The sequence below is a fragment of the Zonotrichia leucophrys genome, chromosome 7 (assembly GCF_028769735.1).
Source record: "Zonotrichia leucophrys gambelii isolate GWCS_2022_RI chromosome 7, RI_Zleu_2.0, whole genome shotgun sequence".
Taxonomy (NCBI): domain Eukaryota; kingdom Metazoa; phylum Chordata; class Aves; order Passeriformes; family Passerellidae; genus Zonotrichia; species Zonotrichia leucophrys.
This window is the reverse complement of record NC_088177.1, coordinates 36107153-36133180: the sequence shown is the minus strand read 5'-3', so window position 1 is coordinate 36133180 and position 26028 is coordinate 36107153. Positions and strand designations below refer to the sequence as shown.

The 26028-nt window shown below is 46.9% G+C and overlaps 1 protein-coding gene across 7 annotated transcripts in view; it reads left to right on the top strand.

The window, feature by feature from the left end:
• Nucleotides 1-26028, top strand: part of SLC12A8 (solute carrier family 12 member 8) — a 50539-nt gene that overhangs the window by 11406 nt on the left and 13105 nt on the right. For 6 of the 7 annotated variants that reach the window (XM_064718119.1, XM_064718121.1, XM_064718120.1 and 3 more), the window contains 3 exons: nucleotides 14549-14662; nucleotides 21369-21456; nucleotides 22884-22971. In XM_064718119.1, the coding sequence (XP_064574189.1) occupies nucleotides 14549-14662; nucleotides 21369-21456; nucleotides 22884-22971 (290 nt within the window). The remainder of the gene's footprint in view (nucleotides 1-14548; nucleotides 14663-21368; nucleotides 21457-22883; nucleotides 22972-26028) is intronic. The other variant, XM_064718122.1, reaches the window with a different exon arrangement.

Here is a 26028-nt window from a genome sequence, read left to right as displayed (position 1 = left end):
GAGCCTGTGAGAGTTTCAGCAATTCTTGTAAATGAGAACGAAGCAGGGGCAGTTGTGTTGCTGTTTTGCAGGGAAAGCAAGTGACCTGCTCCAAACAGCTGTGCTCCATAGGAAGTTGTTTTCTAGAGGAAACGGGGCTGGGGGGAGTGTGTTGGATTTCAGTTGTGCTCCTCGTAGACCTTTCTAATAGCAGAGAAAGATGAATACTCGAGGTGAGACCACATAGTAGGAAAGTGAGCACAGGACCAGGAGGCAAGAATTAAAGGAGCACACATGTCAGCAGCAAACGTGCCCAAGTGGAGGCCACCACAGTTGTCTTTGATTTCCTCCACTGCTGAGCACTGTCATTTTCTTCTGACAGAAAATAGCGACAGGAAGGGAAAGGAGGCAGCTGAGCACGGCAGATGCTGCAGCTCAGCCAAGGCTCACTGAAGGAGAGCAGGAGGGCTCCCAGTGCTGGAGCAATGGGGCTGATGGTGCCGGAGCCCGGAGCAGCTGCCCTGGGCTGGGACAGCTGAGGGTATCGGTGCTCCCACACACCCTGGCAGTGCTGTTCCCTCCGGCCTGGCAGGGGGATCCTCCCGAGCGCTGCATTTCCCCAGAAAGCCTCTGAGTGGTGTGTCAGCACCGAGGGTGAGCGCTGGGCTCCGAGGAGCCTCCTCACGCTGTGCTGCTTTCTGTGCAGCATGGATGGATGGATGCCTGTCTGTCCCTTGGGATCGCACCCACCAGCAAAGCATCCCTGCTGCGAGGACCTGCAGGTGGGACACGCCGGTGGTGCTGCAGCTCCAGCCTCCAGAGGCAGCTGGTGACAGTGGCAGGGTGCAGAGCACCAAAGCCCAGACCAGGGGAAACATTGGAGACCCCTTTGGGGTGGGCACTCCACTGACCAGCCCTCAGGAGCGTGCTGCTGCTTTCAGTTTGGTTCTGTGCCTGCAGCAGAGCTGAGATGCAAAGGCAGCAGGCAGGGAGAGGGCGTTTTTGAGCAGGAGCTGCATTGTGGCTGACAGCTTGTCTGGGTCATGTCCTTGTTTTATGGCAGGTTTATGGGGTTTCAGTTCACAGCCTTGGGTCTCAGTCTCTGACCCTGTAAAATGGGCCTTGTGCAGCCATCCTGCCTTTTCCCTCACTTAACATCTCCAAGTGCTGTGCGCACACACACGAAGGGACTGCACATCTGCCAAGCAGCAGTTGCTTGAATTTAAATAATCTCCAGGAATGCCTGTCCATCTTGAAGGCCTTAACTGGCTGCCTTTGTGTGGCTGGGCTGGGTGGAGTCCCCTGCTCTTCTCCCCATTCCCGCGGCTCACACCCAGGCACACACCAAATCGGATATTGTCCAAGCTCTCACTCCCTTCCTGTGGTTTGCCTTTATTTTTAGTCTGAGGACGGAGCATGTTTACACAAAAGGGGGCTTCTCAGCAGGGCTTCCTGCTGCTCTTGCTCCTTTTTTTTTCCTCTCTCTCTCGCTCCGAGAGCCTGCAGCAGGCAGGGACTGCTCGGGGTCACTTGTGCAGACTCTGCTGGCCCCTCTGGGCTGCCAGCCTGCTTGCTGCCAGGTGCCCTGTCCCCGTGCCTGGCCCCCAGGCTGCCTGCAGGGCGGGGTGGGACTGGCTGATTTTTTGGAGTTAATCCTAAACCCTCCCTTGGCTTCAGCTGGCACTTCCCCTGGGGCTTGGTCACATCCCAGGCTGGGATCTCCGCCAGGGGTGGGTAGGGAGGAGAGGGGCTCCCTATTCTGTGTGAGAAGCAGCCTCCTTGAGCTGCCTCTACCCACCCAGCTTCCAGTCAGTCCCTCCTCCAGGAACAGAGACCCCCATGCTCCAGACAGGAGACATCCCTCTTCCCTTTCTCCCTAGCACAGGTGAGTGTTTTTAGCAAACCTGACACAGGTGAATCAAAATCAGCCAGTGCTCCACTTCTCAGCCCATCACCCAGACCCAGCACTGGCTGCAGATTTTCACAGCAGCAATGCAGGGTTGTTTTGGCTTGTGTGTGTCTGTATTTTAATGATGGAGGTCCATACCTCTACATCAACCTGAGTTATTTTGGGAGGAGCAGTGAAAGTAGAGGAGAGGATGCTCCTCTCCCTGACCAGTTTCTCAGAACAGTATGTGAAACTTTTTTGGCCTTTTCACATCCTGAACACTAGAGTCACGGAAAAAAAAGAAGATAAGCCATTTGTTAATGCCCACTATTTTATTTTCCTAGCATATCTCTGCTAATTTTTGTGTAGGGTGACTCCCAAATACTCCCTTTCAATGAGGCGCCTGCTTTCCTGTTTTGGCAGCGGCTCCCAGGTGCCCTGAGAGAGCAGAGCTGCTCTGGCAGCAGGGCTGCTGTTAATTTGGTTGTGCTTTGATGGGGAGATGAAAGGAATCACAAGAGGCCCAACAACAGCCCCTTAAATGCCTGGTGGGGGTGAGAAATAAATTATCTTGTTAGTAATTTGGTAATTGAGTCCCCTTGGGCTGGGATTCCCCGGTCCTGCAGGAGATGGTACCACGGGGCTGGGGTGAGCGGGGAGCTTGGCTCTGTGGGGCTGAACCCCTCTCCTCAGGCTGGGAAATTGGGTAGCTCCTTTCTCAGGGATGCAGGGAGGTTTGGAAGGCACATTGCTGTCAGGGTGCTTCTGCTTGGGATTATTTTCCATGCAAACCACATCCTTCATGTCACCCGCTTGGGTTTCAGCTTCCCTAAGCTGCTCACACAGAGCCCAGAAAACTCATTTATCATCTTCATGTATTCCTCTGAGGACAAGTGCTTTGGAGGATTCATCCCCCTCCAATGTTCTGTGGCCGAGCTGGGGAGCTGATGCTGTCCTGTGGGTACCACTGGTGAGGATTTGTGGGAGATGAGTTTTGCCTGGAGCTGCTCCAGCAGACAGGGAACCTGCAATTGTTGAAGTGATTTATGTATATAGACACTCTGGTGTTGTAAAGATGCCTCAAATGCTGCCTCTGGGGCTTCGATGGACTGAATTAATTAAAAATCCCAGAGATTGAATATGAAAGTGATCAAAGCATCCTAATCAGGGGCTTCTGCTTGGCTCTGGGTTGTTTTATTTTATTTTTGGGCACAAGGGGTGTGCCCCAATATCATAAGAGAGGGTGCAGGAAGGATGTGTGTGTCAAAAGATGATCTGCAGCAAATCCCAGAGGCTTTATCCAGGCTGATTGCTGACTTCCTGGCTTGAGACACATCTGGAAACTGGCACCAAATCCCAAGTAGAAATCACTGTGTGAGCAGCAGCAGAAAAAAAAATAAAATCCCACTTTGCTACTGAACAAGGTACACACCTTGGTGAATAAAGGCAGGAGGCTGCTAATACGCGCCTTATTTATTAAAAAACATGGGATTGCTTTTCCCAGCTTTTTCCAATTATAGTGCATTGAATGGCCCTGACATCACTCTTGAGTCGGGGCCAGCCTATTCAACAGTCTGGCGAAGACATTTATTAACTGGTTACCTGCCAATTGTCTGGGCTAGGAGCTGCGGGACAGATGTGTTTTGGAAAGTGATAACATTGTTAGAGGCCTTATTTAGATAGTGAGACGAAAGCTACACCACTCTGTCCAGGTTCTCTGAAGCAGGTATTTAAAGCAGTTTATTTAGAAGAAAAAACCCCAAAGCAGGTAGCCTGAGATGCAGCCCTGTTTGTGGTTGGTTTCCACAGTGTTTCCTGCTGGAGGGCATCCAGCAGTGGGGCTGCCTTGGGGAGCAGCAGAATCGGTATCTGACAGATGCTCAGGTGTCAGCACAGCTGCTGCACCCCGGGCTGGGGCTGGCACCGCTGTGTCCCTGCCCTGCCCAGCCCAGCCGGGATTCCTGAGCATCTCCCAGGAGTGGGAAAGAGGGGAGGAGGGATCGGGGTCGGCAGGTCCTGCCCTCCTGCACCCACTGGGCTGCACTGGGGTGGATGCCATGTGCATCCAATCTGCTCCTAAAAATTCCCAGCGGTGGATCCTTCCCTGCATCCTTGGGGGCCCTGCTCTGGTCACAGCTATGCCAGGTTTATCCCCTCTTCCTGCAGCCTAAACCCACTGTTTGGGGTCTCTGGAGGGCTTGGCACAATCTGGTGTCCTTCCTTTTTGCATTGAACCACCTTGCTTGGCAGATCCCTGCTGCTCTTCAGTCCTCTCTGGGCAGCTCCATCTGAGCAGCCATGGGAGTGAGCAGTCACGAGCTGCTGGGGATGAGCAGAGCCCTGGCCTCCCCTAAATGAGACCCTAAAACGTAGTAAAACCCTCAGTTGCAAAGTACCCTCTGAATGGGTACTTTGCAAAACCCTCAGTTACTCAGTTCAGTAGCAAAACCCTCTGAATGGTGCTGTCCTGTACTGGCTGGCCAGGCCCATTCCTGGAGCCAGGAGAGGGCTTGCTCAGGTTGTTGCAGGTTCAAGCTTGCTCAGTAGGTAATGGAGCTCCTGCTGCACACAGGAGGGTTTGCACACATTGATTTAACCTTTAATTGCTTTGCTGTTTCCCTGTGAAGCAATGCTAAGCTCATCTTCCTAGAACTTGTAAATAAACCCTGAAATACCTTGGCTGGCTTTGTTAGACTCTGCCTTCATGTGGGCTTTCCCTCTCCATCCATCCCTCCCATAAAACCTCCTGTGCAGGCTCTCCTTCAGCAGCAGCTACAGAACCAATAAAACTGACTGGTTTGAGGAGGATATATATCATCCCACAATTTCTCCCTCTCTCCTCATTGCTGTGTTTGGATGGGACAGCTTTATTTAATTGCATTCATTTTTTTCCCCTCTTTTTTCTGGTGCCACCATATAATAGTTTTCAAATGATGGAGATATTTTGCCTCTTCTTTTTTTTCATTCCCCCAGTGTTTAATTCCAGTCACAGCTCAGCTGTGCCCTGAATCAGCTTTCCTTATTTAGGGATTTAATTTATTAAGATAACTTCTAGATATTAGTTTCTTCCTCCAGCCACTTCACTTCTACTTTGCATTCCTCTCCTAGGCTAAAGGGAAAACTTTGTGTGGGAAATAGGTCCTTATCTGCTGTTCATCCTCTCTTCTGGCTTGTGTTAACAATTTTTGGCCTTTTTTGTCTGTAAGTAAGGGGTTTTATCCTGGTTGTGCCTTCACTAACCTGGATGGTGGCTCAGTGGTTCTTTCAGTGGTTCAAAGGAGGAAAAGCGTCCATTGAAAATTGATTTTTTAGGGAAAATCTATTCTATGACTTACACAGAATTAAATTAATAGTTTCAAACCAGTAAACAAAAAAATCCTTTTAGGTGACAACGTCTTGCTCAACCTTTCCAAAATCAAATGCTGTTTGGTTTGATTTGCATTCTGAAGCCAGACTTTAGGCTGTAGCTGTGTGTATGTTGAGTATAGAGGATAATGAAAACCTTCCAAAAATGAAAACAAGCTATCCTTTTAGACACAAAATCAAAAAGTCAACAAAAGGAATAATTTTCTTTTGAAGTACCACTGTCATGTGGACAATATATCCATAATTTATCATGGGAAGCTGGGAGCAGGGGATGCTGTAGTCATGAGGATGGCAGAGGGCTCGTGGCAGGATCTGGTGGATTAAGTTGTAACATCTTTCCTTTGAAAGATGGGGATCTGATCAGCATGGGTTGGGCTTTGTCCCAGACAATACATGGAGCAGCTCTGAGATGGAGGGGAGGCCACTCCAAAGGATGTGTGTCATCACCACTGCACTGCCACTCATTTTCCTCCAATTGTTGTGCCTTGACTCAGCCCAAATTCTGATCTCTGGAGCCCAGGGCTTTTCACCGGAGGAGTTCTTCAGTTCTCCCACAGCTGGGCTCTCTGGGCACGACTTCCAAGAAATACCATTCTGTAATTGATAATGGTACCCCATTGATGAAAACTGTTTTCCTGGAAGAAGGATGGAGCAAGGGACACTGTAGTTCTTGTCCTCTTTGCAATGAATAAAATAATTTTCACCAGCTGGTTTGAATACCATTGAACAAGCCAGGCTGAAAATACCACATCAAAGAAATCAAATAGTAATGGAAGGATTTATATATTACAGCAAGTCTAGTGCTTAGCATTAAATAATGCAAAACATAAGAAGAATTTTAAAAAGTTGAAACACCTGTGTTAAAATCCCTTACTTTTTTTTTCCTAACCAGTATTTCAGAGTTTCTAACTGCAGAAAATTTTAGTTTTGTGGCTTTTTTTGGAAAAAATTATTACACCCCACCAACCTGTAGAGACTGAGTAAGTGCCAAAGAGCTCTGCTAGCCACTTCCACGGGCACATTCCTAAGTTTTCCTTTATTTAAGCAGTGCCTTTGTGATGAGGAGCTGTCTGTGCAGGCTCCCAGTGAGCTCTTTTGTGCATTAGTGGTTTTCCATTTTCCCCAGAAGCTGAGGCAGAGATAAAGCAGGCACAGGGGAGTTGGGCAGAAATTAGCATTTCCTGCCACCCCGTCAGTCCTGCAGGAGATGTGGTGTGCCTGGGGGGAGCATGGGCTGCCTCCTGATCTGAGAGAGGTGACAGCATCCTGCACATGGAAACTGCTCCATTAGCTAAAGACAAACATCGGAGACAGATTTAAGCGGCTCCCTTTGTTTATTCTGCCTTTTATGCTATTTTTAGCTGCTGGCTAGCACCCAGAGCTGCAGGTCCATCGCCTTCAGGGAGAGGAGGTGCTCTGGTCTCATGGCTGGGATGCTCCACGGGGAGACGGGGGTGCAGTTACCAAAGAGGATAAATATGCAAAGGGACGATGACGCTTTTTTCTCCGGGTTTCCCCAAACAGATCGGCCGTGGAGCATCTGCTGCAGCTTTTCTTGTTCGCCTGAGGGTATTCAGAGCAGGGACCCCACGTCCCCGCAGGTCTCCTCTAACCCAGCAGAACATTGCACTGCTGATGCCAATCCTCTTCCCAAGGCATCCTGCAGCAGGCTGACCTGCAGGACAGCTGCAGAACCCCTGAGCAATTTAAGAAGAGGTGGCCCAGCGTGCTTTCCCTCGGCAGCGCTGTCAGCATCCCCGTTTGCCCATTTGGCTGAGTCCTGTGCATGCCCGGGGTGATTCATGCCCTGCAGCAGAACCCCCGTCCCGGGGCTGCTCCTGCCCTAAATGCCATTTAAACACCCCGGTTTGTCCCTGCCGCTGTGGGTGGGGATGCTCAGGTGCCACGGAGGGTGGTTTTGGGACAGGGTTAATGGTGGGATCCCCGAGCCCCCAGCAGCAGGAAGCCGCATTGTGTGCTGACTTTAAACAGGAGGTTTGGGAGATCAGCTCTGGAGCAGAACACAGGGACTGGGGAGGAACAAACACTCGCTGCTTCAGAAGGGCGGCGATTTCCTTTCGGGTAAACACGTCATTAATCTCAGGGAGCACATTCTTTTCCATCAAAAGATAAGGGATTCCAGTTGCCTTTCTCAGGGCTTGGCCTTTTTAGATTGTTTTAACTGTGGCTTTCGCTCCTGCAATTACAGACTGTGCATACTCTCTCTTTTTAGGTTTGATGGCTTTATTGTGGGTGCAGAGAAAGTATTGGGCAAGGGAACTCCTTCCCTGCTTTCTTTAAATTTGCTCTAATCCTTCCTCCCCACCACCCTCTTGCCAAACTTTTTTCCCACTAAAACCTGTCTATTTTTTGCTATGTGCAGCTCTGACGAATTTGAAACGCAAGTGTGGTGTTTGTCCTGATTCATGAAACAATCTCCCCAGTGCTGATGATAACATAGGGGCTTATTTGTTCACAAATGGAAAAATAGCAATGAGGTTCTCTCCCCACCCTGGGCTGCCTCTTGCTGCTCAGCTTTGGTTTGCCCTTTTGGCTTGCTGTGAGGAGTGGGGCAATGCTGGCTGTGCCAATTTTCTGACACATTCTGGGGTCACAGCAGTGGCAGAGGTGCTGCTTTTGCCTCTGCTCCCTGTGGCTTGGGGCCTGTGGTCACTCTGAGCCTTTTTGATCATTAATGTGTTTAACTGGCATTTAGGGATGAAATTACAGAGGGAATTGAGTCCTTTTGCATTCTTACCTCCTCTCCCAATACTTTCTGCTAAGGGCTGCCAACAGCAACATGGGCTGGGGTGGGGTAGGGCAGGAGCTGAGGATCTCCCACATCCTGCATCTCTCAGTGCCCTGGCAGCTCAGGCAGGTGCTCTGCAGCCTTTCTGCACTGTCAGTGTGGCCACATGCTATATGTTAATTGTGTAATAGCTTCACTTTAATCACTGCATAATTGTTGACCTGCATGTGTCCAATACAAAAATTCCTCTCTATTTTTTTTCCCTTGCCGAGTTTCAGATCCTTAAAGCAGAAATACTGAAATTGTGTGAGCTGCTTGCAGGCAGGATGTGGTCCTGAGGACTGAGATGAAGCAAAGTCATGACATCATTTGTGACATATGGAGAGGGAATGATCCTGTGTTTGCTGTTCTCTGCCTGGGCTGGGCTGCACACGCCCCAACTCCAGCTATGGAGCTGTGCTGCTGCCCACGAGTCCAGCGTGGAGCTGGTGTTCTCCTGGCTGCAGGACATGTGCAGTGCTGCATGCTGACTCACATGGCACAGGGCTTGCACTGGAGCTGCAGAAAAGGCAGCCTGCCTTTGGTGCATGTGGTCCCCTGGGTGGGTGAGTCCAGCAGTAGCTGACAGGAGGCAGAGGCATCAATCTCATCAGTTTGCCCCATCCCCTCATGCTCTGCTCCCCTGCAGCTCTTCTCTTTCCCTTCTGCTTCTTCCCAGTCTTCCAGTCAAAACCTGTCCATCCAAAGGTGAAGAAGGAGATGTCCTGGAAGGTGTTAAAGCAATTTTGTATTCCTGTACAAGTTCAGCAAAGGTCATGTTTACTCTCTGCTCTTGTCAGCACGGCTCTGCTGCCCAACTCCCTCTGCTTCCATGACTCATCAGTTCCCTCACCATTCTCTTGGAGAACTGGGATTTTCTGGTGAAAATCTGTTTGTGCATCCTGCAGGTTGAGTGTCAGCCCACAGCAAGCTGAGCAGTGGACTGGCAGCATGAGAAACCCACCACACTGTCCTCTCTCCCCCTCCAGCATTACTGCCCTCTGCCTGTTTTCCTTCCCAACCTTTCCACACTTTTCTCATACATTTCTGACCTGTTCCAGGCTGGCAGCTGTAGGGCAGTGCCTGGGATCAGCACTGGTAGTGTTGGACTTGCCTGGGAAAAGAAATTGTGAGGATTTTGGGAGCTGGAGCTGGGTAGTGGTGAAGGCTTGGGTGCAGGAACAGGCCAGCCTTGGAAGAGCTTGGGAATGGGATTGTTAATGCTGCTGTTAAACGAGCCCAAACACAGGAAGCCAGGTGTGTGCACGGAGGGATGTGGAGGCTTGTGACTGCGCTGCTTTTATTGATTTATTAGTCATTCTGTTGGGAAAGGTGATTCAAGTGTTATTTGTGACCATGTTGCTCTCTTCATGCCTCTGATTATGCCACTCCACCATTTCCAGTGCCCATTGCCCTGTGTGGCACTGCAGGGCTGTGGCTGTGGTCAGCTGGTCCCGTGTCATTTTCTGGCACTTCCAGCACTTCACTGAGGAAATCCAGAGCCACCCAGAACATGGCTGTGCTGGTGCACAGCATCTTTCAGAGCTGTTGTATCAAATGATCCTGTGCTGTTTGTTAAGTAATTTCAGTGTTTGCATGGGGGGAGTGGAGGGAACAGAAAGATAAAGTCCTTGGGGATTGGGCATCATTCATGGCTTTCACCCATCTCTGCACATCCACAGCTCCTGTGTGGATGGTTAACCCTGTGTATATGCCATTGCTCACTGAGATGCTGAAAAACCTATTGCTGGTGGTGCTTTGGCATCCAAATTTTACTTCATTTAAGCCAGGCATGCCTAAATTTCCTTTGACAAGTGAATATGCTGCTCTCATGTGATAAGCTGTGGGTTGTATGTGTGTTTGGGGGAGTTTGGTCACCACCAGACTATGGCAGAGCTTATTCTGCAGGCAGGAGAAGAATTTGTATTTCAGGGGCTTTTGGGGGGAGAATTTCACTCCTTCCCTGCTGCAGAGCACTCCAGCCTATGTAGGGATTAATTTGGTTTAGGACACCCAACCAAATTAATTAATTCCTATGTAGGAATTAATTTGGTTTAGGACACCCAGCAGTCACCTGATAGACCACAATCTGAGAGTTACCAGCCTGACAGGGCTTGACTTGCCCATGGGGGAGTCAGGAGCTCAGAAGTTCTGGGCTTGTACCTTGCCCTGGGCTAAGAGTTTGGAGGAGGGAAATGCAAGCATGTGGCTGGTGAGGAGTGGAATTTATCTTACTGAGTGTTCAGATGAGGATGGCACGGTGGGGCCAGGCTGTGAGCACCATTCCTGGTTTCTCCACGTGGTGTGCCTGGACATCTGCAGCACCCACACCAGGACCTCGTTCTGGGTGTGTGCTTGGACTGGCATCCAAGGCAAACAGCTGGAGTTCAGAACTCATGCCAGAAGGGTTTAGTGGTGGAAGGAGAAATGGGAAAAAGATAGAGAGCTGAGATAATTATGCCAAGGATATATAATTATTCTTTGGCACTCCACGTCTTACACATCACACAGGATCCTGAAAATGCTGAGGTCAGACCTGGGAAATGTGCTGCAAGACAAACACTTCCAGCTGTTCCCCTGAAAGCAAATCTCAGCAAGTACCTTCCAGGAGGGAATGTGTGGGCTCACTTATTTTGGAAAAGAAAAAAAAATCTCACCATTTCAAGCCTTCACCATTCACCTTTGTAATTAAAATCTCTAATCACAAGCAGAGTGCAATATGGGACTGTCTTCAGGGAGCTGTTTCTTAAGGTGGTTTTCCATTTTTGCACTATTTAGCCCCTGCCTCGGTGCCAGGCTTTACTTAACCTTAAGCTTATGAACAGGCTTATTGAATTTGGCCAAGACTTAACTAATCTGTAATGAGCTCCAGGTTGCCTGGAACTTGGCAGGGCTGCTGTGCTCTGTGCTGTTGCATAATGGCCTGACCCTGTGTAACCACGGCTTCTCCTTGAGCCCCTTCTCCAACCTCTCTGAGTTCCCATTCTGGAACCCTGGGCTTCATGGAGGGGCTGCCCTCATAAGGGGAGTCCTGAGTGCCAAAAACTCCGTGGTTTCATGCTGTTCCACGGGGTGAAAGGTGGGAGAAAGTAAAAGAAAAGTCCAAACCTGCTGGGGAAGAGAGGGGATGCAGCAGTGGCCACCAGAGGAAAGCTGGTGCCTCCTCCCAGGCATCTGTGATGGATAGAAAGACATCAGAGTTGAGAGCATCTTCCTCCTCTGGCTACAGTGGGCAGGTGTACAGCCTCCTGTGGTCCTCCTGCACAAGTGAATGGAGGATTCTCATCCTGAAAGCTCGTGCATTTCAAACTTGTTAGGTGGTTTTTACTGTTTATTACATTCTTTTGGTAAGAGCAACTGGAAGGACTTGATTTGTGAAGAATCACAGGAATAGCTCAGATGTTGCTCTGAGTAATTTTTTTCCCTGTTGTTTATTTAGATCAGCTCAACCACTTGAGAAATGCATTATTTGCTTTCTACTTATTGAGTATTTAATGATGGAAATAAATTGTTACTGCTCTTTATTGTGCATTTCCCATAAGGCTGACACGGCACAGAGAAGGAACCGGATTCTTTTCTTCTAGCATGACACAGGGAAGATTGTTTATAGCACTTCAGCTCCAGCCCTCTGCAAGCCAGCTGAGAGCAGCATCATTAAAGGCAGGATTTAGAGGCCGTGGGGTTGCATACATTGATTGAGAGCAAAATTTTTCAGACAAATATTTTGTAATGAACAAGGAGGGAGCAATCTGGTTTCAAAAAGAGAAAGGAGAAAAAGATCTCCTCGCAGAAAAAAATGTATAAAATGATCTTGCCTCGTTTGAAGATCAGAGTGCCAAATATAGACCCTATCACATTTCCTTCCCTCCTCCTTCCGAAGCTCGTCCTTTTGATGTGCACTTTCCATGGGATGTGGATAATTGACTCTGCAAACAACTGACCGAGGCCGCTGCTGGTTTCACCGATCCGTCTCAGTTGCTGGTTCCTGTTTTGTTTTGGATGATTTTCAGCCCAATTGCCCTGTCAGCTGCAATTAGTGGCATTAATATTAATAAGCTGAAAGGTCACAGATGCCTTGCACTGGTCACAGGCACGTGGGCAGGCTGGAGATGCTCCCAGCATGTTGTCCTCAGCCCTGTGTGCCCCTAAATTGGTGGTGACTGCAGATCCTCCTCTGATCAAAAGGGATGTGAGGTTTGCTTCACAGGAGGGTGATTGAGTGATAAAGAGGGTGCAATGATAACTCACATTTGGATGAACTTCTCTTTAATTAGTCAAGAAAGTTCCTGGTTTCTGTATACAGGGGAAATGTGGAATGGCCTCTCACCTGCCAGAGCTGTGGGGAGAGGAAGCAGAAGTGGGAGAGCGTTGTAGGCACATCCTGTGGCTCTTTCAACAAATCCATGGCTGTTGTTTTCTGTGGTGCCAGTGACATCTGCCATGGCTTTGGGCTTTTGTTTCTTCCACTGAGGATTTCCACCTAGGGGAATTAAGTAGGAAAGGGAACAACATGCACATTAATGGAACACTAGGGGACCATTTAATTTCTTAAGGTTGGTAGGGGTCAGATGCACACAGGTGCCGGTCAGACATTGGACTCATGGGTCTCATGGTCAGTGTGGGGCCATAATATGGCCAAAATGTACCACAGAAAATGTAGCCTGGTTGTTCACTCATCTGTACACTTGGCCTTGTGTATGAGGAAGGAAAGAGAAGGCACCCAAATTGCCTCATTTGATCTATATAGCCCCAAAACACCATTGGAAGACCCCAGTTGGAGATGGTTTGCTCACAAACCAGGATGCTGAGCCTGGTGAGGTTCTGCAACAGTCTGGTTTTGGTTTGATGTTATTTGGCATTTTTCTTAACTTCCTGGAGGATGGGAAAGGGAAAGTGCAGATTGACTCTGAAGATGAACCCCAGCTGGGAAGAGCTTGCAGCAGCCTGGCAGAGAGGGTCAGGATTTCGGATGGCCTCCACAAACTGGGCAAGTGGTATGAAAAGGACAGTTTGTCATAAGGGAAAACCTGAATGATAGGAATATGTGAGAGTAAGCCATCAAGAGAGACTGGAGTTCACTTCACAGTGGGGCAAACTTTTATCAAGTGGCGTAGATGTACTTGATGCTGCTGCTTCAAAGCTCTGGTTGGAGGAGGTCTGCAGATCTTTGTGGGGTGAGATGGGTATTTTGTTCACTTTTTAAATGAAAAATTAACATTCTCTGAGGAGCACATACTTGGTGAAAAATCCCTTGGCCAAGGACCAACATTTCCCTTGAGCAGCTTGGTGGGAGCTCTGCAGACTGGCCATGAGCTGTGCTGTCATGAGCATCAATTCTGGTTGAAGCCACACAGGTCTGGACCTATAGGAACATACAACCTACACAAATTTCCCCTCTATTTCTCCAGAAACTGCACTTTCTGCAGACATCTGTGAGGTCCAGAGGTCAGTGTGTTGCACTGAGCTTGTTCCCTGTAAATCTCATCTGGAACTTGTTCCTAGCAAAGAGAGCTGGTGCTTTACAAAGCCTAGCAGCAGGAGACCTCTTCTATCAGTGTGTTTCCATCCATGTTTGGGCAACACAATGAATGCAGATGTAGTAGGAAACTTTTGATTATCTGTGGGGTTTTCTGTGAAAACTTCAAAGCTCTGTGGTTAGTCATATTCCGAGACTTTAAATGGATATGTCTTGTGCTTAGAGGTCTGATTTAATGTTCTGGTTTAATCTATTGTCCAAACATCATTAATGTTGTCGTTGAGGCATGGGACAGCTTTGATGGAGTCTTTTTTTAATTTCTGGCCATCACCCTGTGCGGCCATAAACAACATCCTGCCTGCTAATGAGAAAATTCAAGTCAGTCATTGGAGTCACATGTCTTGTGGAAATAGATTGTAGTGGCAGGAGAAAAAAAGGAACCGAGTTTGCCCACCTTCCATCCCCAGCTGGCATAAGCATTTGGATTACTGACAGGGAGGAGAAGTTTCCACAGATTGAGGTACTCCATCAAAAAGCAATGTTGCCTGTTAAAAATGAAATTATTATTTAATAGTCACATACTTTAATTCCTTAACCTGCTTTTGTGAGTTATCTTTTCTGTCTATAAGCATCTAAAACCTTTCCTAATGAATGCTTTGCATGCCAGCAGTCAGGCTCAACCCTTTCTAACAAATTGAGGTCTGTGGAAGGATTTGAGCCATCCTTGATTTGTGCAGTGAGGGAGTGGGATCCTCCATTACATACCCAGCAAGCCAGGTGCATGACATTGGTACCCCACCCATCGCTTTCCCCCCTCCCCTGTCTTCTGTAAAACTTGTTTGGAAAGCAAAACTTGTGTGTGTGACCCTAGAAAGATGGGGCAGGAGTGGCAGCCCGGGTTTCTGCCTTCTTCCCCACCACAGAAGTTGATGTTCATCCTTTCAGGTGGTGCTTGCAGGCAGCCCTGCAGGTGCATGGGTTTGTAGGGGGTGGTGCTGGGAGCAGCTGGGGGGCTCCTGGGGCTTTCCTTTTGTTCTCCATGTCCCCACAGAGCACGGCTTCGTCGGCTATTCCCCAGAGCTGATGTTCAACAACACCCTGCCAGACTACAGCCAGGGGGAGTCCTTCTTCACTGTTTTTGGAGTGTTTTTCCCGGCCGCCACAGGTACAGTTCGGTTTTATCCTCACTCTCTTTTTCTGCACAGGAACATCTCGGAGATGAGCAGGAGCAAGGAGAGCTCCTTGGCTGTGAGCAGGACTGCACTTGGCTGTAGCAGACCCAAGTGGTCAATTCAAATGTTCAGGCTGCACTCCAGCATCTCAAATTTTTTGCACTCCTCTCTTGTTCACTTGAATGTGCTCTTCTGTCTCTGTGGTTAGAAGCTGCTGGTGAACTCTGTGGGTTGATGTGGTCCTGCAAATTCTTCCCTGCCAAGGACAAGGCTCAGGCATTGATCTTGGCCAATGCTGTCAGGGCAGAAGGTGTCAAGTCTATCTAAAGGAACTGATCATGATTTATCAAATCAGATGAGTCTTGTGACTTTATTGCACTGGGAGAGTGGGAAGAGCACGGGAGGACTTTCTCTCCATGCTTACCTTAGCAATGGCTGAGCTGGGCTGATGCCATTGCCCATGATGGACCCACCACTCACTGTGTGGTGTCACAGGTTCATCCTTGTATGTCAGCAGAGCTCAGATTTATGAGCTTAATTAGGTACCTTCATATCATTCATTCCCTTAAATACAGGGAGATGCATGTCCCCCTTCCAGAGCTGACAATCCCCAGTGGGAATGCAGTAGCTATCAGCTGAAGTTACAATACCTTTTGTTGATGCTGGGTGTTTTAAGCTATAAAAAGTACTGATTATAAGCAGTTTCCATAGTGATGAATCCTTGGATTACAGAATGAATTTTCAGAGGCTCAGCTCTAAGTAACTCACTGGAAGTTGCAGAATTGCTGTGGTACAGGGAGACAAATGAAAATGTTTTGTGGAACAGATGGGACTGGAGGAATTGTTGGGTAGCAGAAGTCACTTTGTCAGGTGCACCTAGTGCAGGACTTCAAATTTGTCTTTGAGATTCTCTCTCCCACCTTATCAGGCTGGATATTGCCTCTCTAGAGTTCCTCCTGGAATACTCACTTTCCTGACCTATTGGCACCATGGAGATGTCTTCTGGTCTCTTTTTTTGTTGTCATTTTTGATTGGCCTAAGTGAGTACCCAAGAGAAAAAAAACTTTCTCATGAGCTCTGTCACTGGTGCAGGAAATCAGGTTATTTTCTGGTTCCTTGGTTATAGAAGAAGGAACAGTTACGACAAAACTGTGCAGAAAATTACCATGATTAGCCATATTAAATGATTTTTTGTCACTGCTAATGCTTGGCTGCTAGGAAGAATGCCAAAGCTAATAGATACAATTTGTTTAAAGCCCTGGCAGCCTGTTGCTCTGTTTAGTTAGCAATAGTAATACCAGTAGTAATGTCAAACATCCTCTGAAAATACGGTTTGGGATAATGTGTAATTACTTTGGTTGTTAGCACAGCTTTTTCACGTGTTCTTTTTAATTGCTTGGTTATTTACAGGATTTAAATAGGAGTAGCAGTGCCAGTGGTACCATATAACAGCACTATCACTCCTGTCACTGCTGTTTGGAGCACTGTGGAGTTCAGGAGCCTTGTGAAATGCAGGGCTGTGTTTGGTACTCTGCATGGGAGATGTTATGGTCTGATTAGAAATTTTTGGGATGGGAGTCAAGACTTCTCTGCTGCCAGTGTTGCTGCTTCAGGCAGGCAGTGCAATGCAGAGGGTGAGCAAAAGTGGCACTGAGGAATGACAGGGACAGGCTAGCACTGCTCCCAGGGACCTGGCTGAAGCACTGGAAGCAAAATCCTTTGCCTGAAGATACAACAGAAATCTGGGGAGAGTCTCAGCAAAACAAGATTCAGTTTAGTTTTGAGGGTTAGATTGAGCCAGTTTGAAGCAGTTCTTTGATCCACAGCAATGTTCTGTTTATCTTTAATTATAAAATGTTGTGTTTACTATTTTTAATTTGTAGCATATGTTAGCTTACAATTTAAGATGCTATTTTGATAACAGAGTTTTTAAAAAAGAATATTTCGGAAATTGTGAAACAAATTGTTTGGGCCTTTTGAGATGAAATGTTCCTCTTTGAAGTGAAACTATTTTGATCTCTTCAGGATAGGCTTCTTCCTCTGTCTCTGAGATGGCTATCTGAATTCAACCAGTTTGAGTTTGGTCTCTGGGATGTATTCAAAGTGGCTGTAAGTTGTCCATTTCCACCAGACATGGCAGTGAAACAGAAATGTCTGAAATGCAGGCTGGTAGCTGTAACAGCAAAGAGGGGCAGCCACGTCAGGAAGGGGGAGCAGGACCTGTGGGGAGACCCTTGCTGGACCAAACAGGCAGGAGGAGCAGCTGGGGATGTGCTTCAACTGATGGGCCAAGGATGGTATCCCAGCCTTTTGCAGACCAGCAGCATCATGCTGCCTCCTAGGAGCATCCTCCTCGGGCTGTTTTGCTCGTGGTCAGGTTGTTTTCTCTTTTCCTCTGTGTTTTATTGGTATGACTCCAGCAGTGTGAGTGAAGTTACCCCAGTTTTATAGTTGAGCCCTGCTAAGCAGAGGCTGGTCTGTTTGCTACCTGTGCAATAGCTGTTTAAACCATTTCAGCTGGATGTTCAGTGCAGCTGGCCTAATTCCCCAAAGTTTGTCATTTAATCATAGGGAAGTAGCCAAGAGATCCAAAACAGACATCTAGAGCTGGCTTATAAGGGAGAGCATGGGCATGAGGACTGGGATTTGCTGGCTTCAGTCAAAAGACTGAAATATAGCTGTGAAAGATGTGAACATGCCCCTGTAGAGGTGCTGTGCATTAACCAGCATGTTTGTAAGTACCTTCTCAGTGCACACATTTTGCTGCTGTGCTGTGATATGTGAACACTTGGATGCCCACCCAGCCAGGGCTTTTCAGCAGGGAGGGAGTCTCAGGGCAGCCTGCCCACAGCCATCCAGCAGCAGCCATGCAGCCATCAGTGCATTTTAAAATTAAGATAAATGCCGTTTCTGTTGGGCAAAAAATGTTTTTCTACTAAATCCCCAAGGTTTTCTGTCTAATGAAAGAAGTGTGTTGTCTTGTGATAGAAGAAAGTAAGATGTCATTTGAAGCAGCGTTAGTGGAAAATATCACTGCACAGAAACCAGTTCTGAAATAAACCATATCTGGCACTTGCAAAATGACAGCAAATAGATTTAGAAGTTTTGGGCTAAGTTATCAGATGATGTAAACTGGCACAACTCCATTGAAGTCTATGGGCAAGGTGCCAGCTTACATCAGTGGAGAAATTGGCCCTTAAAAAAATTAGCTACAAGCCTTATCTAAGATTTTCCATTCTTCACCTCCTGGGTGAAGGGAAAAAAACACCTTTTATATTTTATAGTATGTTCACTCAGAAGTGCACTGGGCGTTTGCAGAGTGATCATATCTGCAGCCATAAACCATGCTGGTGGGGCTGGTGGCTGTGCCTGACACACAGTGTAGGTGGTCCCCACATCCAGCCCCTGGATGATGCCCAGGACCAGATTACACTGGGAATAGCAGCAACGTACAGACTGTCTCAGCCATAATTTCCTGGCTGGGTTGGCTGTGTTTTCATGCTCCTTTGTCCAGAAGCTTTGTCACTATCTGCTGCTCTCTAAGATAATAGCCAGTGTGGAAAATCCAGCCTGCTATCTCAGTGAAACAGAGAGGTGGATCATTTTCTCCATGGAGAATCTGCAGATAGGATTGCTTGAGTTCAGAAGGGATTGGCCATTTCCCTAGGGATAGCCCTGTGTCTGAAGGAAGGAACATCCCAATTTCTTCCTACCTTGACTGTTGGGAAGGACATGCAGAAGGAATCTGCAGTGAGTGTTGTGGTAGTTCTGTGTCTGCACTGCCTGCCATATGTGTTCTTAACTTGAAAGAAAAAAGAGCATTTTCAGAGGAAAGACTGATTTGTTCAGGAAAATTTGTTAACTCAAAGGGTTTTAAAAGGCTGCTGGTGGTGGAGAGGTGGCTCTGGCATTGTCCATACATCTGTACTACCAGATTGCCCACACCTTTGCACTGGTCATGTCAGAGTCATAATTGCAGCACAGAGGGGCAGGCTTTGGCCTGAGTGGCTGAGAATATCTGAGTTGCTTCCCTCCACAACCTTTGGTTGTGGAACCCATGAATCTCTGGTGACCTCCTGGGAGCCCTGAGAGCAGCCAGTGGTGAGCAGTGGCCTGGGGGTGACCCCTGGTCACTGCTGGGCAGAAGGTCAAGCACCAGCCTCAGGATCCTCTTTATGTGGGCCCTGGGAAGTCATCTCCTGGCTGCTCCTGAACATGTGTGGGTCTGTGGGAGGGAGACAGCCCAGGCTGTGCACTCATTGCTGTGCTGATGACTCACATCTTCAGCTTTTCTATGCTCAGTCCAGAAAATGCCATTTTGGTGTTTCCCCAGTGCTTTGCTGAGGCAGGAGTTTGGATGAGGAAGAGGTGACTCAAGCTGGAAGATTTAAAGGTGGTGCCAGATGTTTGAGGAACTTGGCCAAGAAGCACATGAGATTAACAGCTGTCCTTCTGACAATAGTTTGCTCCCTTTGGAAGAAAAATTCAGAGAATTCTGTTTTCTGCTTTGTTTCTGAATTGCAAAGTAGCATGTCATCAAAGAGTGCTTCATAGAGAATTTATTTAGGATATTTGTGACTGTTTCCATGGACTTTTGCCTTCCTAACTTTTCTTACCTCTAGCTAAGCCTGTTGTGTAACTGTTTGAAAGGAGCAGGGCTTGAACATTGCACAGAATCTTTATCTAGAGAAAACCAGAGCAGCTGACAGGCTTTTAGCTGGGCTGTTCAGAAGCATATCCACAAAATAGTCTTCCAGGAGAAAATTAAGAACTTGATTTGTAATGCTTTCAGTATGGTGTCAAGGATTCAAATCTGGCCTGAATTTGGAGGAAAAGCTCTTCCAGGAGCTGAGGAATGCCAGGATTCTGTGGGGACCGAGGAATGGTTGTCAGGGCTCTGGCTCCATGGTGGAGATGACAGGAAAAGATGGCTGGTCAGTGGACTGATCAAGGGGGGAAAAAAGAGATGATCAGGGAAAAAGCATTAATAATAAATAAATAAATAAATAAAGTCCTGGATGTGTTTGGCAGCAGGAGAGTGCCTTGTGCTCGTTTGTATGCTGTCCTCATGGCCGAGCAGTGAGAGGGGAGGTGTTACAATTCTCTTTGGGCAGATGTGGAGATGGTGCTGTGGAGATGCACAGCAGGGCCTGGGACAGAGCAGAGCACAGTTTGTGTTCCATGATTAGCACCCCAGCCATTGCTGACAGCCCACCAAAGGCCAAAGTTGTAGGGAATAGGGAGGTCATCCATCTGGCTGATTTGTGTTTGGACCCTTCACCCTGAGATTGGTCCCAAGCTCTTGTCTATCCTTCATCTTGGGAACAAACCCTTCCAAGCAGCAATCAGTGTTTGAGTTTAAAATGCAATGGGCTGTTGCTGATTTGGAGCTGTAGTCACTCAGATTTGCAGCTGCAGGGACTGACTTTGTCATTCTTGTGCCCTCTGAGCACGAGGAATGGCTGCTGGCCTTGGCAGCCAAGGTGGAGTGACGTGTGGTCAGTCCCTGCTGCAGGGGCTGCCAGATGTGCCATGGTGCCATGGTGCTGGCATTCTCCTTGCCATGTTCTGGGGTGACCTCACCCTGGCCCCAGGGACCCTGCCAGCAGCACTGCTGGCTGCCTCCTGGCCCACATGTCCTTATGGAGACATTGGTCTGACATCCCGGGGGGGGAAAGTGATGGGCAGAAATTAGCATCCTAAAGTCCTTGGTCCTGCCTTCAAATTGTCCAAATTTCATCAGGATTCTAAATCAAAGATATTTATGTATATGTTTTTATTTACAGCACATACCTGCAGTCTTTTAAGAAAACTTTTGGCATAATGTGACAAGGGAATATCTGTTTTCTTGACAAATCTGCTATGACTTCTCCTTCAGCTATGGACAAAGTCCCTTAACCAATCTGTACCTTGGCTTTCTAGTCTTGATGTAGAGACTCCAATCCTCTGATTCATCCTATTTCCCTCTCCTGCTCTTTAGAAGGTAATTTTTTAGGCTAAGGACTGTCCCTGATTGTATAATACCCTGTACTCTGTCCTAAAATAACAGTTCAGTATTTTATTCTTAGTCCTAGCATGTGTTTTCTACGTGACACTGGGACAATCACTCGCCCTCTCAGTGTTTCTGTTTTCCTATCTGCAAGGCAGAGATAATGCCTCCTTCCAAAGCAGATCCCTTGGCTGGAAGGTGCCACCTACGTGCCGGGAGCCCTGTCATTCCCCCTGCTAATGTGATCATCATTAAACGTGGACAGCACATTCTGTTTTGCAGCAGTGGCTGTCCCCTGTGAATGCAGGGACCTGTAATGGATCTGGCCTGGGCTTGTACCACTGCTGCCCTGATGAACAGTGGCATTTCTCTTCTCAACAGCTGGGCAGCATTGTCTCCTGTTAGGTTTGTATGAAGATAAGATGGGTTTTGTTCACATACTGCTTCCCCCTCAGCATTGTTCAAACCAGACAGAGGCTTCTTTGACATGTTAGTGGTGACTTGCTTCAGTTAAAGACATGAACATTTTTTTACCAAGCAATTGATGGGAGCCAATATTTGTCTGTGTGGCAGTGCAATGAAGTGATATAGTTACTGTTATGAAACAATCAATGAACTGATTGATTAAATTATATTACATATTGCAATGTGTATTATATCTACTATAACTTAGATTGACTCTAAATTGCACTTGTGTCTGCGAAATGCAGGTGTGATGGCCGGGTTCAATATGAGTGGAGATCTCCAGAAGCCTTCTTCCAACATCCCTCTGGGGTCTCTGGCTGCTATTGGCACCTCGTAAGTTATTGATTGGGGAACGTTTGCTCTGGAGACTGCCCTGAGTGCGACCAATCCATTTCATATTCCCATCAGCCTTTTATTACTCAGCCACCTGGAAAATTAAAGTGTGGCTCTCATTCAAATTGTCACCCATTACCACCACACACTCTGGGTGGGCTGGAGATGTTTGTTAATGAGGATGTACTCAGTGCTTCCACTGCTGAGTGGGATCTGTGCTGCTGCTGGGTGCTTGTGCTGCTGCAGCCCCAGAGTGAATGCAGAGTTCTCCAAGGCTTGGGAGGGGGAAGATTTTGTCATTCACTGCTGTTGATTTCAAAGAGGAGGGTTTATTGCCTTTTTTCCCCCTCCTTGTGTTCTTTTTCCTTAATAATAGAAAAGAAGTATCAAAATTTTGTCTTTGTTATTACTGGGCAAATGAGGCCAAGAGAGGTGAGATGACCTACCCACCTGCAAGACAGGGGTAACAGGCCCTGCCTCACCAAGTCATGCTCTTCCCAAGGAAATGCTGCTTTCCAGGAGCACTTTCCACTGCTGCTTATTAAAAAAAAAAAAAAAAAAAGAGCCCTCAGTAGGTTTTCCTGCCTGCTTTTATTGCCATCTAAATTGCCTTTGAAATTATTTCTTTTAATTGCGTACCAATGTTCAGTTAGGAAGGAAAATTCTTCACAGTTTGGAGGCATTCCTGCTGGAATTGGTGCTTGTTTTAAGAGGGGGGATTCCACAGAAGTATCACATGAATCCAGCTATCCAAGGCTGTGGTCATTCCCTTTCTGCTCTTGGGGCTTTACAGACAAAATTATCCCCCAGCCTGAGTGTGGAGAGGCCAGAACTCCAGAAGAGGGTCCTGGTTGAGGCTGCAGAGCAGGCTGGCTGTGCTGTTAATGTTGCTGCCAGGTGGGGGGACCTGTTTTACCTGCAGAGCCACAGAATCACAGAACAGTTTGGGCTGGAAGGGACCTTTAAAGGCCATCCAGACCCAACCCCTGCAATGAGCAGGCACTTCTTCACCCAGATCAGATTGCTCCATCAAGGCCCATCCTGACCTTGAATGTTTCCAAAGTTGAGGCATCCACCACCTCTTGGCGCAGCCTATTCCCATGTTTTAGAAAATTTGTTTTTTACAGCTAGTCTGAACTGACCCTCTTTTAGTTCATACCATTACCCCCTGGCATTTTGCTACAGACCCTACTAAAAAGTCTGTCCCTCGGACTGGGATATTTCCCCCCTGGACACCTAAGGAGAGGGGGAGCTTCCCCTCAGGGTTGGTGTCAAATTCATCCCTGAAGCAAAATCATTCAGGAACCATGCAGAGTGACTGAAGACCCTTCTTGGGGCATTTGACTGCCTCCTGGCTCTCCTAATGGCAGAATTCTCTATGTTCTTGTCTTGCTGAGAAGAAATTGGTTTATTTTTGTTGTTTGCAGGTGGTTCCTGTACATGGTCTTCGTTTTCTTGCTGGGAGCCATTTGTACCCGGCAGTCGCTCCGCTATGACTTCATGATAGCAGAGAAGGTAACTTGTGGTTTTTATAACGGTGCTTTCAGGTTGCCATCTGCCTTACTGAATGCCTGAGCTTTTCAGAAGCCTAAGGAATGTGAGTACACATCCCTCATTAAAATTTCCCTGTTGCAAATCCCAGCGTACAATTGGTTTGAATAGCCTTGCATTCACCAGCATATGCCGTAATGCCAAACCTTGGCATTGTCACCCAGCAATAGCTTTAAGACCTAAAGTATGGTAATGAGGTCTAATGATAAATGCTGTATTTTATTCCATGTATCCTTTCTCATTGGTGAAAGCTTAGACCAAATTGAAATCTCTGAAGACCCCCCTGCTTATCTTGACTAAGCCAAGCGAAGCTCACATTTCCATATCTAGCAGGCTGTAATTGCAGGGTGAGCAACAGGATTATTAAACTCAAAATATTCCATACAGAGTATTTACATGAGGGGGGGTTGGAGTGTAACACACAATGAGCCTTACCACTGCAGGCCTCTAAGAAGAGAGCAAGAGATTTTGGTGTGTGCCATTGTCTTGTTTTGGATGGGATGTGGAAAGGCTAATTTTCTCTTATTAGGTATTGTCCAAAATCATGGGTTCACTGTATTTGACACTATTTTTTGTGATTCATTTGAAATTGAGAAGTTTACATTTGATCTGGTTTTAGTCTAAAATATCAAATTGAAACTCTGGTTATGTTTCTTAAATCTAAACTTCTTCCACACCCCAAAATAAACTCCCAATTATTGGTAGGGCTCTGCCACTACCTGCTGAGGTAAAAAATCCACCTCTATTTCAGGGAAAAAAAAAGAATGAACCTGCCTTCTCTAAGGCAACCTCTTTATATGTCAATGACTTAATGGGCAAAAAGTGCAGTATCCAAAAGAATCAGCTTTAAATGAATCTGCTGAAGAGAAAGAGATTGTTAAAGCTGTGTTTTAACTTCAGAACCCTCTGGGGGAAAATGAAAAATCTCCTAGTAATGAATGAGAAGATATTCAATACTGTCAAATACAAAAAATAAACAAGCAAACACCCCCCTTCAAAAAAGTAAATTCAATTTTCTTTCCCCTAATACGGAACAAACAAATGGTGCAATATTCATGTTCCTTCTTTGAGTTATTACAAGATGCTTTAGATTTTAATGACTTTGGAGAGAGGAAGGGGGGAGAGATCATAACTCCTCCAAACTCTCCCTTTCTATCACAGGTGAACGAATGCTTGTCTGCTTTTCTCCGTTGCAATATTTGTTTGGCTTTTTAAACACAAAAATGAGATTCAGTCATTTCACTTCTAATGAACTCCAACTGCCAATTCCTTGCAATGTATTCACACTCTCTGTGTTCAAAACTCTTAGCAAAACCTTTCATCAGCCTCGGTGAAAGGGACTCTTCCCCTCCAACCCTGATTTGAATGTCAAGTAGCACATTTAAATGCAAGCATTTTTGGCAGCTAAAATAATATATGATGTCTGGCACAAGTGTTTGTTTCTTCCGAGTATTTCTCGGAGCAGGGCAGGATTAGAGGAGAGGGAAGGGAGGATTCCCCACTGAGTGTCTGTCTGCTGGGCTGATGAGAGCTGCTATCTGCTCATCTTTGCCTCAGGTTCCTTCTGTCCCACAAGATACAATTCACAGGGCCAAGTGGATTTTCACGGGGAAATGTTGTGGTAGGAAGTTTGAACAGTTCTGGATCATGATGTTAATTTCACTTGCCTTCCCCAACAGCAAGATTTTTTTAAGGATTTTTACTCAATCTCCTTTTTGCTGCCTGCAGATTTCATAGACAAAAAACCAGAGTCAAATGTAGCTTGAATCATCTTTAGCCATGTAAATGTTTGTAATTTCTCCTAATAAAGCATGTGCCACCTGACTTCAATGGGGGCAGAAGCTGGGAGGACCTGTGTTCACTTAGACCCTCTTTTCCATGGAAGGAGGGCTGGGAGCAAAGGTGGGATGCAGGGGACCTGCATTGGGGACATCCTCTGCCACAGATATTTGTCTGCACCTCCAGCACTTGCTTAGAGGAGTATGGGCATGCTGGATTTGGACCAAAATGTGAGGTTTATCTCTCCACCTGGCCTTTCTGCTGGAGTTACCCCCATGCCATTCCCCTTGCCTGGCTGCTGGCTGTCAGACCTCTGCGGTCTCACAGGACTTGGGGGTGTCTCAGGTGACCCTAGACTTTGTTTTCCTTTTCTGTCCAGATCCTGCTGTGCCAGGAACACTCCCATTTCAAAACTTTCTTGCACAATGTTTATATTGTGGGGTTTTGTGTATTTGGGTGGGGTTTTTCAGATACACTCTCTGTGCTTGCAGCTCTGACAGTGGGGACCTGCTTAGGGGGACCCCAGTCCTCACTTCTGTGTGACAGACCAGGATCTGTCCTTTCTTTCCCTCCACATCTGCAGGAGATGCTCCCAGCTTGAAAGGGTGCTTCAAAAAACAGTTCTAAACCTAGTCTTGTTAGCACTATGACTTTAAATTTTTTCTTTTTAAATGTTTCATGTTGGCCAAAGGAAATTCTTTTCTCATTGAAGACAGGAAAATAAGGTCATTGTATTACATCCTTTGGAGTGTGTTTTTTGAGATGCCATTTACTTAAGTGGCAATTTTGATTTGGTTTTACTGTGGGTTTTCCTTCAGGATTGGTTTTCCCCTCTGAGACACAGGGGTTTGTCTTCCTGTTTTGGATGGTGGGAAGCCTGGGCAGCTTTTCCTGCATGATGTGCTCTGTATATAAGTGATCTTGCCTGAAATAAACTTGCTTCCAGTTACTTAAGGGGAATCTAATAGCTGCTGCTTTGCTGCACTTGCTCCAAGTGACAAAGAATTCCTTGGATATGAGCTTTTAAAATTGTTCTGTCAGTACAGGATGTTCAGTATTAAATTACTTTTATGGGATAATTTTCCTGTATTAATTGCTTGTACTTTATACCACAGACCAATTAAATTGCTGCTTTCCCAGGGCTTGCTCTGTTCTTTCAGCAACATTAGAAAAGATATGTGATCTGTTAAAGTACATGTATTTAAGACTGCTTGGGTGTCTTTAAGGCATAACATGATGAAC